Source organism: Mercenaria mercenaria, chromosome 5 (genome assembly GCF_021730395.1).
Source record: "Mercenaria mercenaria strain notata chromosome 5, MADL_Memer_1, whole genome shotgun sequence".
NCBI classification, from domain to species: Eukaryota; Metazoa; Mollusca; class Bivalvia; order Venerida; family Veneridae; genus Mercenaria; species Mercenaria mercenaria.
Window position 1 is genome coordinate 47,427,134 of NC_069365.1, and position 15,562 is coordinate 47,442,695.

The following is a 15,562-nucleotide window of genomic DNA, read 5'->3' on the forward strand; positions in this document are numbered from 1 at the left end:
AATATGACCCTATTTATTCTAAAATGATAACAATCTGTGAAGATTACTACTCTAGATATCTGTTTCCTGGGCTGCTGACCAGTACCTGTGCTGCTGTCAAATTCTGCTCTCATTTTTCAAATCGGCCACTTCTAGATTAGGAGTCTGACACTCTATCCCTGCAACACTGTGCCTTCCTATTGATTAAATACCTATACTTATATCTCACAGTGAAACACATTAACTATGTATCAGATATCAAAACTGAAATGTCAGTTTTAATGTAACAGATGTTCAATCGATTTAACTGATATATACATGTTGATAATATATTGTATTATAACAGCTCGATTAAAAAGTATCAAAGTATATTAAACGGCAATTAACTAAATGTATAAATACAAACTATTAAGGACAGTTTGATAAATGATTTCAGAGTCCAACTCTTTAATGTTCTTGCTGAAAAATAATAGAAATTATTTTAGAATTAAAATAATTTTATTTATTTTGGGAGAAATACGGTACCAAGTCGGTGCGGTTGCTTAGCAACAGGGATTACTCGGTGTTTGTCGTTTTATAAAAATTATAGAATATTATTGGTTCCCCATTACACATCGGTATACAGTTGTAGCTAAGCAATTTCAAAAACAACTAAATACATCCAATGAAAAGACGTTTTGGTATAAATAATCCAATCATTGTTACCATGAACAATTTATCTTCTAAAGACAGCATAAAAGCACGAAATTACCGTGATATCTTCCTTGATTACACTGTCAACAAATAGCTGCGTCAAATTTAGCAAACCCACCCACCACACCCTTTGTTTTTCTACTTTTAATTTTAAGCCATTTTGTGAGGCGGAAGAAAACAATTTCTCTCTAAACAGTGATATAAAATATGAAACCTTATGTGCAATGAATGTTTATGTCGATGTTGATTTGACAACACTCTGCTGCTTTACTTCTTTATTTCCAGAAGTGTAATCTATATACAAATAATTGCAAGCTGTCAGAATGATACGTGGAGCACATTGGTGGCCATCAAAACTCACGAGCCAGTAGATATACGGACAGAAACCATTCTTTACTCGGATGTTATATGTGAGGACAGTTCAGTGCTATTGCGTTACATGTCGTACAACTGTATTATTATCATGTGATGTGTTTGGTACGCTTGTGAAGGACTGGTACTTTTTATAGGAAATGATACTACTATATAAGTGTATTATTCTTTATATGGATGTGCTATAACTTTTAATACCAGCGATGGCTATTATGATCCACGTGAACTCTAGCTTATCAGTATATGCGTTTGTAGCTAACAACACTATAAGTTACTTATTTTCTAAGGATTGGTCTAAGTAAGATTCATCAGTCTTATTTAAACTATATATAACTATAAAATACTTCGTATATGTATTAATTGTTGCAAGTATAAATTTTAATAATTTGTCGCTCTATTGGCCAAAATTCTTAAATTCTTAGGGGGGAACAGACGTGCTTAGTTAATTTACGCTGTTTAAGGCTCAATTCTCGAGACGGAGCACTCGTCTGGGAAGGCAGGCCATATTTCAGGAAATCATTACTTTTGGCGTTCTTGATTGGAATCTATAGGAAATGGACCGTATGTTGGAATGGATTGAATGGTTCGGGCTTGTCATAAGGAATGGCAACCCAAATAGTTTGGAATGGAGGAATGCATTCGGGTTTTGCCCTAAGGATGGCAATCCCGTACGGTTGCAGTATATGGCCTCATCGTACTTGGCATGGATCGGGGTTTTATTCTTACGCAGGACGACTCGGCGAGGAATAAAATCTTCGATTCAGCTGCCATTGCGGTGATTTGTCTGTGGTATATTGCACTTAATGAATCATCGGTCCGCATTAAAAATTTTAATTAAATAAATAACACGTTCACGTCTGTTTCCCCCTTACTTGAGCGGCCAATAACCTTCCAACCATTTACTATATAAATGAGGCTCTGATTACTACTGTGTATTGTATACGCACTCCGGATTGTGTTTCATTCATTGACGAAATAATAATAAAAGTCATATGTTATGGAAATTGTTTTGTTTCGACTTATGAAATAACTGGTTTTTGGAGTACAAAGTGGTGCTATCTGATTCTTTATACTGTAACTGTAGTAACCCCCATCAAATAAATCTAAATAGAACTGGTTAAAACTGGATGCATACATATTACATTATACCAGCTTTTTATGATAAACACGTTCAAAGGCGCTTTACACAGCACACAGGCAGCCACTCAGGGCACCAAATTCATGTTCTCAGAGCGATCAAAGCCCCCAGAACAGAGAGGGGGAAATTGTTCAAGATACAGGCCTGTCCAGCTTACTTAGCCTAGCTCTTAGACAGTCTGGTTCTTTAACCCTTAGCCTGCTGCAGGCGAATTTAACAGCCTTTGCAAACAGCTTGGAACCAGATCAGACGCCGATTAAATCGGCGTCTGATCAGGTTCCAAACTGTTTGCTACTCTGACAATATTTCTTCCAATTTTGGAGCAAATTGAATGAACTTTACAATTTTAGCAGACGACATTTCCAGCAGACGACAATTTATCTAGCATGCTAAAGGTTAATGTGCCCAGTATATAGCATCGATACAAGTGAAGCCGTCTTTCCTGGGAAGAACAAGTTCTGGACTCTTGGTTAGGCGGGAGACACTCGAGAGCATCTTAGAAATTTTCAATGCCTGGAGTGGGATACTGTGAAATAGTTATATTTTTGTGGGAACAACTTTTGTGAATTTCATGTTGCATTAATTGTTTGAAGTCCCTAAGAACAACTAAACCTTGCATTCATTTCATCTCCCCCAACTCATATCCCCACCACCTCCCCCAAAATAACCACTGGCCAAAACCGATAAATTTCATGCCTAGAAAATTAAATGATTTTACAGGTGATGAAATAAATACATCTACTTAAAATTGGCTAAAACTAGTTGATAAGACAACATCCTATTTTACAATCTGAACTGAGGCTAAAATTAAGACACGTAATAAAATAGATTCCAGACTTAAAATGGGACTTTTTGAAGGATTTTAGAATGTATTTATTTCAAATTGGTCACACCAATAATTTGCATCACACGCAACTTTCCAGTTTAACAAAGTGTACCCAAGGTGTCCCAAGAGCATAATTTCTTTGCATTTGGTTGGAACCTGGGTTATCTCCTTCAAACCTGCTAGATGACAAGGCTCATACCTACTGTCACAAATGACTTGATGACAGTTGGTACAAATGACCTTAAACTTATTGCAATAGTTTTTTAAATTACTGATAACACTACAACTTTCTCTAATGGACAATTTGGGTTCTTTTTGTTTGTTCTCTGTTTTAATAGCAGCATTTTTCAACAGTATTTCAGTTAATCTAACCAGTGTTCCTGGATTCTGTACCAGTTCTGTAACCTGTTCTCAAGAATTGCCAACTTCTCCACATGAAACAGAGATGTAGGATGAAATAACCTCTGACATTATATCTTTTATCAAATCATCATGGAGAACATACATCTCTCCCGGGGATCACCTCTCCCGAGGATCACACTCCAGACTCCCAAATCCATACATCTGTGCTCTTCCTACTGAGGTAAGCAGGTGGGCAGCTAGACTATTCGAAGAATTATTAATCACGTCTGATTTTAAAGCAGGTATAAAACTGTACGTACCTTAATAAGAACAATATCTGCAGCTTCAACCGCTACATCAGTTCCTGTACCAATGGCTATACCGACATCAGCCTGGGCAAGGGCCGGCGAGTCATTGACGCCGTCACCTACCATAGCAACCTTGATCCCCGACTTCTGGATCTGTTTGATCTTCTTCACTTTATGAGAAGGTAAAACTTCGGCAAATACTTTCTGTATACCAATCTTGAATATATAACATGTATAACTGGATAATAAACTACTCAACAACAAGACTGCAAACCTGTCACAGCAAATTACTTTTAACTTTTAAAATATTCTACTTTCTTAGTAGATCAATTGGCAAATTTGTTAATGTGGACAAATTCAAAGGCCATAATTCCTGAGGATGGCTGGTTATCGGTCTTGGCCAATATAATACTCCCATAAACATTCTAAGCTAGTGAACACTGGACAAAAACGCCATAAGTTAATAAGCGGCCACTGTCAATTTTTGCCAGTTGTAAGTAACTCAATACAAGTGTCATATTATGTAGCCAATTATCAAACTTGCACGATACACTATGCCCATAAACATTGTGACCAAGTTTGGTGAACTCTGAATGAGAACTACTCAAGTTAGATAGCTTTTTGTCATTCAATGGCCACAACTCCCACTGCATTGGGACAAATGGCCAACATATGGCCAACATATCAGGCCTTTAATATTATGTCACAATGAAAGAGCAATAGTAACCTAACCATAAAATAGCCATAACCATAAAATTCAATGCCAACAAAACCAAACAATTTCACAGCTTGAGACAAGATACAAGCATGAATCTTAAAAAGTTTTCAAGAAGACAATAAACGAGATGTTTACCTGTTTGGCAATGGCCCTTGCAGTTTTCTGATTATCCCCAGTCAGCAATATAACCTGTAGCCCCATTTCCTTCAGTGTGCTGATAGCCAGGTGAGCCTCAGATTTCACTGTGTCCGCTACAGCAAGCATCGCTATAATGTCCCCTGAAATACGTTCAGCATTACACATATGGCTAGATATTTCTATATGCACTAAAATCTGGTAACAGAGAACTCTAAAAGGACCATTAAACAAGAGGGCCATGATGGCCCTAGACTGCTCACCCCAGTTTTACAGCCGGCTGGAAAATAGTTTTTGAAGAAAAATTGAACCAGCAGTTTCAGACTAGGGATTTTTCCACTGTATACATAAGAACGACTACACATAAGCAATTAAGGAAGCAAGAGCTGTTGGGAGGTCAGTGCATACACTACTAGAAAATGTATGTAAAGACATTATTATTATAAGATAGAAGTAAGTGTAAGAAATGAATAAAGAAGGATTTACAGACATTACTGTTCAGGGTGGTCGGGGGCATATTTTTGGTTGTCAATGGCCATAACTCTGGTCTAACTCTGTGAAATTCCAAACAAAGCCTCATATGCAAAACTTCACATGCCAAGTAGCAATTCAATCACATTCAAATACTTTTTGAGAAAGCACAACACAAATTTGGATGTACAAACATCTGGATGGATGGACAGACATATGGACAAGGGTAAATCTTACCAGCCACTAACCCTGGGGACCACTTATTTCCAATAAATAAACATTGCCTGAAAGAATTTCGTAGAGGGCCGGTCACTCAAGAGACATTTTAGTGAAATTATTTTGGAAGTAGGTTAATGGTTTCAGGAGAAGAATTTATATAGATATAGCCACAACAGAGAAAATTAGTCCTACCACCTAGTGTTTTTAAAGAAATCAAAAAATGAACTGGATAGTCTAAAAGGAATATTTGTGTGAAATAATTTTCAAATCAAGCCGACATTTTCTGACAAAAACAGTCTGGAAATTTCCACTGTAGCTGTAGTAGAAAAAGTGTCTCACCCCCATCTGCCATCTTTAACTTGGCTGAATAATCTGAAGGAACTTGGATGAAGGTCACTCAAGGAACATTTTTGAAAAGTTATATTAAAACTGAGTAAAAGGCCTCAGGGATTTATAAAAGTTGCCATATATAGAAACCTAGCCCTTCCCCTTGGCAGCCATGTCCTAAAACCAAATCCAACTAATTTGAGGGTATTCAGTAGAGGGTCACTTCATGCTCAGGTGAGCTAAAACTGTTCTTTATATCCAGTATAAGTGTATAAGTAAGAAGCTTCAGATAAAGCAATTCTAAAAGAGTACAAATTTATATAAGATACTGACTAAATATAAATTGAATTTGCAACTATTTCAAAGTGTACTTTTTATATTTGTGAATTACATCAATGATTGTACATCTCCCAGACATAAAAATGAGTATCAGAAAAAGGGAATAAAATGTAATAAAGGATGAAGAAAGTACTGTGAAATCATTAATATTCGTGGGGGGACTAATTTTCGTGGATTTCGTGGTTGAGTCAATCCACAAAATTTAATCCCAATGGACACGTAGAATTCCAATTCATTTTATGTTCTAAAGTTGAAATCCACAAATTCATATCCCCACAAAATTGCCGTTTTGACCAAAACCATGAAATTTCATGCCCACGAAATGAAATGATTTTACAGTAAGAACCAACCATCAATTGCACACAGGACAGCTGTGTGACCTTGGTCTTCATGTTCTGACATAGTGTGATCCATTTCATCAGTGACGTGTAACCCATTACGTTTCATCCATTCTCGATTCCCTATCAAAACATCATAGGGTTTGGATGAGGCAGCACCAATCATATTGATTTCTGAAAAGAAAAACAAACATCATAATTTGATAGACAGACAAGAGAGCCATTCCGGCCTTGTATCATTCAGCTGAGTAAACCGGATGACCCAGTTTTGACCATGACCTTGATTTTATCAAAGCGATATTCTGACCATGTTTCATGAAATCCATGCAGAAGATTGTTAATTCAGAAATAATATTGATTTAATCAATGAACAGGAGCTATCACTAAATGTGATTAATACCCCTAGACGCCACTTTGATAACGGGAAAGTAAAATGTTGTGATCATGACATCTGATAAAGAAACACATCCAGAAAATATAAATGATTACCATCCATCTGAAACACATCCTCTATTGCATTGCTGTGCAGGACATTGTCTATTTTCACCCTCAAACTTCCGGCCAAGTTTTTCCTGTTGTTGACACCATCCATGTCCAGGGACTGTAAAACTGATTCTAGATTGCTCACGCTACATTTAAGGCCACACCCTGGAACAGCTTGGAAGTCTGTCACCTTTCCCAGATTTTCTGACTTCAATGTCTGTGAAATGTAACAACAATTTTACATAATTCAAGACTTCACTTAAGATTCAATCATCATTCATCAAAATACAAAATAATGACAATTTTTGTTTTGTTTTGTTAAGTTTAACATCATACTATTAGGTCCTGTGAAAAATGTGAGAAAGGCTTAAGCATCATCCGGTTAAAGGTGAGAAACATATGAGCCGCGCCATGGGAAAACCAACACAGTGGGTATGCGACCAGCATGGATCCAGACCAGCCTGCGCATCCGCACAGTCTGGTCAGGATCCATGCTGTTCGCTAACAGTTTCTCCAATTCCAATAGGCTTTAAAAGCGAACAGCATGGAGCCTGACCAGACTGCGCGGATGCGCAGGCTGGTCTGGATCCATGCTGGTCGCATACCCACTATGTTGGTTTTCTCATGGCACGGCTCATATTTTGGTCTAAGTCACTGTGACATTAATCTTTGACCTGCTGATGAACAAAAGAATACATGTCTACATATTTTACAGCAATATACCGAAGCATTCTCCAATTACTGAGCCAGCATGAGCAAAACAATACATCCGTCTTCATTAAGAGAATATAAACACTAGCAAATTAGACATTGTTTAAACAAGAGCTCGTAGAACATGAAATGTCCCCCTTGATGCATTCAGTAATTGCACAAGGAACAGAAATTATTTGGTCACTGTGCACTGGACAAAAGACATACTGACCTCAAATCAATAATTATGGATCATTTACCAGTCATAAGTAAACTCCGTATCAAATGTGATCTTAGACCAAAGCATTCTCTAGTTATTTGGCAAAAAAAGTTCTACTGTTCTGGGTCAATGTGACCTTGACCTTTGATCTACTGACCTCAAAATCAACAGGGGTCATCTCCTAATCATGATCAACCTCCCTATGAAGTTTAGTGATCTTAGACCCAATCGTTCTCAAGTTATCATCCGAAAAGTGTTTAACTGTTCCGGGTCACTGTGACCTTGACCTTTAACCTACTGACCTCAAAATTAATAGGGGTCATCTGCTGGTCATCACCAACCTCCCTATCAACTTGCATGATCCTAGGCCCTAGCGTTCTTGAGTTATCATCCGGAAACCTTTTAACTGTTCCGGGTCACTTGGACCTCGACCTTTGACCTACTGACCTCAAAATCAATAGGGGTCATCTGCTGGTCATGACCAACCTCCCTATCAACTTTCATGATCCTAGGCCAAAGCTTTCTTGAGTTATCATCCGGAAACCGTTTAACTGCTCTGGGTTACTGTGTCTTTGACCTTTGACCTACTGACCTCAAAATCAATAGGGGTCATCTGCTGGTCATCCCTAACAACTTTCATGATACTAGGCATAAGTGTTTTTGAGTTATCATCCAGAAATGGATTGGTCTACAGACAGACAGACCTACCGACTGACATACCGACCAACCGACATCTGCAAAACAATATACCCCACCTTCTTCAAAAGGGGGCATAATTACAAGAAAACAAGCAGTACAGCTTACATCTTTTGCGTATTTGACAATAGCTGAAGCTATTGGATGTTCTGAGCTGGCCTCTGCAGTTCCAGCTACAGCAAGGAGTTGAACAAAGGAGCACACTTTGTCCTCCACAAACATTGCGACCCGCGCAACCCTCGGTACTCCATGAGTCACTGTGCCAGTCTTATCAAATACAATAGCTTTTATCTGAAAAAGAAAAACAATGATAAAGAATAAATATCATTAATGTTATCCATGTGTCAGTATATGATTTTTTTTTCAATCAAATACAATTGTTTTAACTTAAAATTTTAAAATTTCTCACTCAAACTTGTAATTAATTAATCAGCAGATAAATAAGGACTTAAAATATATTCTTGTACAACTTCTTAGTAGGTATGTACTGTTAATAATATTCAGTAGAGATATATTTTTTTTCCTGTTTTCACTCTAAGCCCTTGACACACAATCTGGAAAACACTGGCACATGGTGGAGGTCACATGTGACATTTAAGTCACAAGTTCAGGTAGGGACAGTAAGCCCTTATTATCAAATTTATTAAGTTCCTAAAACTGTCACAGAGTAAAGTTGACACAAGTTGTGGAAACAATGGATGTTAAACGAGCAATTACAAAACTAGAGCTATCCCTGAAAGTCATTAATATCCCAGTAATATAAAACTTAATTCTGAAATGTCTTGACAGACCCTGAAGAAAAGTCACGCACATTTACACATTATGGTGATTATCGTATGTGTACAAAGTTTCACTGAGGTTCCTTTTCACCAAGTGTGAAAGTAGTTACAATCACAAATATCTGGCTTAAATATTCTCTTGTACAAACTCTTAGTAGGTCATGTAGGTATGTACTGTTAATAAAATTCAGTAGAGACACAATTTATTTCCTGTTTTCACTCTAAGCCTTGACACACAATCTGGAAAACACTGGCACATGGTGGAGGTCACATGTGACATTTAAGTCACAAGTTCAGGTAAGGACAGTAAGCCCTTATTATCAAATTTATTAAGTTCCTAAAGCAATTACAAAACTAGAGCTATCCCTGAAAGTCATTAATACCCCAGTAATATAAAACTTAACTCTGAAATGTCTGGAAAGACCCTGAAGAAAAGTCATGAACATTTACACTTTACTGTGATTACAGTATGTGTATGAAGTTTCACTGAGGTTCCTTTTCTCTAAGTGTGAAAAAAGTTACTATCACAAATTCCTGGCAAAGGACAGACCAGAGGATGACTCCTTCATGAACCTGCCTCCTTCAAACTGTTTTTGCAAGGGGTATATAAACCGTATATATCTAACGTTGTTACCTTGTGCGTAGTTTCCAGTGGTTCTCCTCCCTTGATCAAGATACCGTTAGTGGCCCCAACACCAGTCCCTACCATAACAGCCGTGGGTGTGGCCAGACCTAGGGCACATGGACAGGCTATACTCAGTACAGTAATGGCATACTGAAAAGCTTTTTGGAAAATGATCTCCTCCTTTGTGTAGTCTGCACCTTCCTGAAATTTGTATCAACACAAAATATACATCTTAACCTTTAGCATGCTAGATAAATTGTCGTCTGCTGGAAATGTCGTCTGCTAAAATTGTAAAGTTCATTCAATTTGCTCCAAAATTGGAAGAAATATTGTCAGAGTAGCAAACAGCTTGGAACCTGATCAGACGTCGATTTAATCGGCGTCTGATCTGGTTCCAAGCTGTTTGCAAAGGCTGTTAAATTCGCCTGCAGCAGGCTAAGGGTTAAATCAACTCAACAACAGCATTTCTCCATGACCCCACACCCTCCGCCTACTCCCCCAAACACCAAAAACTAACAACAAAATAATAATAATCACCTTTAGCCTGCTAGCAGTAAGTGATTCTGCTATTGAGACCTGGTCTGCACTGCTCGCTATTCAGTTAGTAAATTTTCAGTGAACACCCCTTTTAATAATAAATGGTATTGCCCAAACTGAATGATGGACCAGTCCATTTTAGAAATTTAGCAGGGTAAGGGTTAACCAAATTATAAGCTGGTGACAATGATGATAAAGATATCAGCAAACTAAATAATAATTTGCAATTTTATTTAAATGTACAAAGTACTAATTACAATTACTGTAATTTAGACAATGTGTAATGGTTTAACCAAATTTTTTCTCGTTAAGCGATGCAACATCACTGATTGTGGTTCAAAGGATTAACCCAGCTTTGTCTTAAATAGTGTTTGACTTGCACTGAGTATTGTATAATAATTCCAGCTTGTACCAAAATGGCTTTCTTTTTTCAATTACTATTGCTATGTATGGCTGTCACTGGTATACAGACAAATCTGTACTAAAGATCATCTTTCAACAGAGACCAGCTGGCTCTACAGAACACTTCTTTCATTTCAAACTTTGCCGGCCACCTATATTTAGCAGTCATTTGTCTTTACCCTTAGCCTGCTGGCAGCAAGTGATTCTGCCTTTGCGATCAGTGCAAACCAAGATCAGCCTGCACATCCGTGCAGTCTGATCATGATCTGCACTGTTCGCTATTCAGTCAGTATCTTTTAGGTAAGCACCCCTTTAAACATTTAATGGTGCTGTCCATATTGAAAGATGGACAAGTCCATTATAGAAATGTAGCAGGAAAAAGGTGAGCTATCAGTATGCTGCCTTCCCAAATTGACATTCTGCTGTTTGTGCAACTTGCCTTAATCAGCCAGATTATGATATTTCCTTTACTTACAAGACTGGCAGGATAACCTTTTACCCTGATAAATTTATGTAATGAACTTGTCCATCTTTCAATTTGGATAGTACCATTAACTGTTAAAAGGGGTGCTTACCAAAAATATACTGACTGAATGGCGAACAGTGCAGATCTTGATTAGACTACACGGACATGCAGGCTGATCATGATCTACACTGGTTGCAAAGGCAGAACCAATCATGTCCAGTATAAGGGTTAATACAAGTTTTACTGTATTTTAACAGGAGGAAAAAGACCAACACAAGGGCTCAGAGCGAAACTAGTCTAAGTGTATATAGAAACAGAAGCAGATAAGACTAGTTTCACTCTGAGCCAACAAACAGCAAAAGAGAACTCTTTGCCTCTCCATGTTTTGGATTTTACAATGTCATACAAGTTTCAATGTAGATGAAAAATAATCATAAGTTCTGAACATTCACTAGGGAATCAATACACTACTGTAGATATAGTTTTATATTGTATGAATATTCCTACCACGTACATTCATTGAAATAATTGACTGTATGTAACAGACTGGTAAGGATCGTTGACCTACCTTGTCAATAAAATGTTATCAAGATGAAACTAGAAAATGCTTTTGTAAAAAAGCGCATGTCTCCTCCAATGCAAAGTCCTATAGGCAAGAAGTCAATAGGGGTCAGGAGCGGAAGTCAAAGAGACACTGATGGTTGGCTGCAATAGGGATCATCTACTTGGCATGTCCAGTCATCCTGCTAAATTTCAACACTCGTGGCCTAGTGGTTCTCAAGTCACTGTTCAGGCTCCTGTGACCCTGACCTTTGATCAAGTGACCTCAAAATAAATAGGGGTCATATACTCTGCATGTCCAATCATCCTATTAAGTTTCAACATTGTAGGTCAAGTGGTTCTCAAGTTATTTCTAAAAAATGATTTTACATGAACAGGCCACTGTGACCTTGACCTTTAATAGACTGACCCCAAAATCAATAGGGGTCATCTACTCTGCATGTTCAATCATCCTATGAAGTTTCAACATTCTGGGTCAAGTGGTTCTCAAGTTATTGATCGGAACTGGTTATCAATGTTCAGGCCCCTGTGACCTTGACCTTTAACGGAGTGACCCCAAAAACAATAAGGGTCATTTACTCTGCATGAACAATCATCCTATGAAGTTTCAATATTCTGGGTCGAGAGGTTCTCAAGTTATTGATTGGAAATGGTTTTCCATGTTCAGGCCCCTGTGGCCTTGAATTTTAACAGAGTGACCCTAAAATCGTTACGGTTCATCTACTCTGCATGACCAATCATCCTACGAAGTTTCATCATTCTGGGTCAAGTGGTTCTCAAGTTACTGACCGGAAATGGTTTTCAATGTGCGGGCCCCTGTGACCTTGACCTTTCACAGAGTGACCCCAAAATCGTTAGAGGTCATCTACTCTTTATGACCAACCATCCTATTAAGTTTCAACATTCTGGGTCAAGTGGTTCTCAAGTTACTGACCGGAAATGGTTTTCAATGTTCAGGCCCCTGTGACCTTAACCTTTAATGGAGTGACCCCAAAATCAATAGAGGTCATCTACTTTGCATGTACAATCATCCTATGAAGTTTCAACATTCTGGGTCAAGTGGTTTTCTAGTTATTGATCAGAAATGGTTTTCAATGTTCAGGCCCCTGTGACCTTGACCTTTGACGGAGTAATCCCATAATCAATAGAGGTCATCTACTCTTTATGACCAATCATCCTATCAAGTTTCAACATTCTGGGTCAGGTGGTTCTCTAGTTATTGATTGGAAATGGTTTTCAATGTTCAGGCCCCTGTGACCTTGACCTTTGACGGAGTGACCCCAAAATCAATAGGGGTCATTTACTCTTCATGACCAATCATCCTATGAAGTTTCAACATTCTGGGTCAAGTGGTTCTCTAGTTATTGATCGGAAATGGTTTTCAATGTTCAGGCCCCTGTGACCTTGAACTTTGACGGAGTGACCCCAAAATCAATAGGGGTCATCTACTCTTCATGACCAATCATCCTATGAAGTTTCAACATTCTGGGTCAAGTGGTTCTCTAGTTATTGATCGGAAATGGTTTTCAATGTTCATGCCCCTGTGACCTTGACCTTTGACGGAGTGACCCCAAAAACAATAGGGGTTGTCTACTCCAGCAGCCCTACAACCCTATGAAGTTTGAAGGTTCTAGGTCAAATGGTTCTCCAGTTATTGCCCGGAAATGAAGTGTGACGTACGGACGGACGGACGGAAGGACGGACGGACAGACGGACGGACGGACAGGGCAAAAACAATATGTCTCCTGGGGGAGACATAAATATGGTGAACACCTGCCCTAAGTAATATACTGTGAAATTATTAGTTTTTATGGTGGATTAATTTTGTTGTTATCATTGTGTCAAGTCTAATCAGTGTGTTTAATCTAAGAGAAAATTATCCCATTTAATGTATCCTAACAAGAAACGTAGAAATTCCATGAAAACCAGGCTTTCAAACTTTGCATCACGCCAACATGTTTTGTTTAAAAGAAAAAGGGTCATGTTCTATTATACATATCTGACTGCATCCAATCATGCCATTCAGAAGTAGTGATCCAAAGTCAGTTCTTATAACTAAATTTATATACTCTAAACCCGGGAAAAACAAAAACCTTTTTTTATATATAATTTATTTAGAATAGGCATAGCATGATATAGAGATTCGGGCAAAACATCATAGGTATACACAAGATGTATTCAATTATTAGAATATTGAATTGAAAATTCATGTTAGAAGATTGTTGTAATATCAACAAGAGTGCCAGACTGTCACAAAATACGCCCGTCATCGAACTTAGTCTAATTCAAGGACCATAATCCAAGAGTGCCTGGGGTGATTTGACTGGTTATCGAACTTGGCCATAAACATTGTCAGCAAGTTTGGTGAAGATCGGATGAAAACTATTCCACTTAAGAGAGCGGACATGCTTTGGACGCCGGCCACCACAGGTGTTCACATAATACGCCCCACTTTTTCAGAGACGGGTGTATAAAAATTCATCTTGGAGTCGAGTGAAATACTACCTATAAACGTATTATTTGTGGTTAAATAATATATAAATAATACAAAATTAATACATAGATAACCCTGTCACAGAACTGAAGCATATCCTTGCAGGCCACTTTGCATACATCTATTAAATTTAAAAGAGAAATGCAAGCATAGAGGAACCTTTTCGGCTTCTTTAGTGTAGCCTTGCAAAAGGCAGAATAGTTTTAAGTAAAGTAAAGATACTAGGGTCAAAGTAAAGTAATCGCTTAAAAGTATTAACATATAGATAGAGGAGAAAAAACATCTTAAATCCACTTTGATTGCAACAAGTAGTTTGCTCCACAGAGTATTACATTTTTGCTACCTTTTACATAAAAGAAACATTTGCCTAAATAATGAGGTCAAATGATATTACTCCACTGGCCTTGGAGTGATGTATATAAAAGTGTGAAGCATACAACTACCCTGATATGTTTCAACTTTAATATCCTTATTTAAAACAAAAACAGACAAGAGACCACAGAGTGATCTTGGCGCCCACCATTGAGCCATTTTTGAATGTTCCAAATTTCAAGACTAGCTCAGGGTCAAAGTCAAGGTCAAATTTCATTTCGGTACACAACACTGTGCATGTGGTCCAAGCATGTGGTCCAAATTTGAAAGCTGTAGCTTGAGAAATGTGAAAGTAGGTCACTAGATCAATTTCAAGGTCAAAGTTCATTTTGGTATACAAAACTATGCATGTGCTTCAAATTTGGAGGCTGTAGCTTGAGAAATGTGAAAGTAGGTACTAGGTAAAAATCAATGTCAAATTTCAATTCAGAATACAAAAATATGCATGTGGTCCAAATTTGAAGCCTGTAGCTTGAGAAATGTGGAAGAAGGTCACTTGGTCAAAATCAAGGTCAAATTTCATTTCGGAACACAAAACTATGCATGTGGTCCAAATTTGAAGCCTGTAGCTTGAGAAATGTGAAAGAAGGTCACTTGGTCAAAATCAAGGTCAAATTTCATTTCGGTACACAAAACTATGCATGTGGTCCAAATTTGAAGGCTGTAGCCTGAGAAATGTGAAAGAAGGTCACTTGGTCAAAATCAAGGTCAAATTTCATTTCGGTACACAAAACTATGCATGTGGTCCAAATTTGAAGCCTGTACCTTCAAAAATGTTATAGTAGGTCACCAGGTCAATGTCAAGGTCAAAGTTTTTTTTCGGTGCACAAAACTATGCAGGTGGTCCAAATTTGAAGGCTGTAGCTTGAGAAATGTGAAAGTAGGTCACTAGGTCAAAATCAAGGTCAAATTTCATTTCTGAACACAAAACTATGCATGTGGTCCAAATTTGAAGCCTGTACCTTCAAAAATGTGAAAGTAGGTCACTAGGTCAATGTCAAGGTCAAAGTTTTTTTCGGTGCACAAAACTAT

The 15,562-nt window shown here is 37.8% G+C and overlaps 1 protein-coding gene across 1 annotated transcript in view; it reads right to left on the reverse strand.

Annotated features, from left to right (window-relative positions):
• Nucleotides 1–15,562, reverse strand: part of LOC123557141 (copper-transporting ATPase 1-like) — a 96,530-nt gene that overhangs the window by 8,677 nt on the left and 72,291 nt on the right. The window contains 6 exon segments of the mRNA XM_045348426.2: nt 3,671–3,874; nt 4,512–4,654; nt 6,218–6,379; nt 6,695–6,905; nt 8,403–8,585; nt 9,708–9,899. Of these exon segments, the coding sequence (XP_045204361.2) occupies nt 3,671–3,874; nt 4,512–4,654; nt 6,218–6,379; nt 6,695–6,905; nt 8,403–8,585; nt 9,708–9,899 (1,095 nt within the window).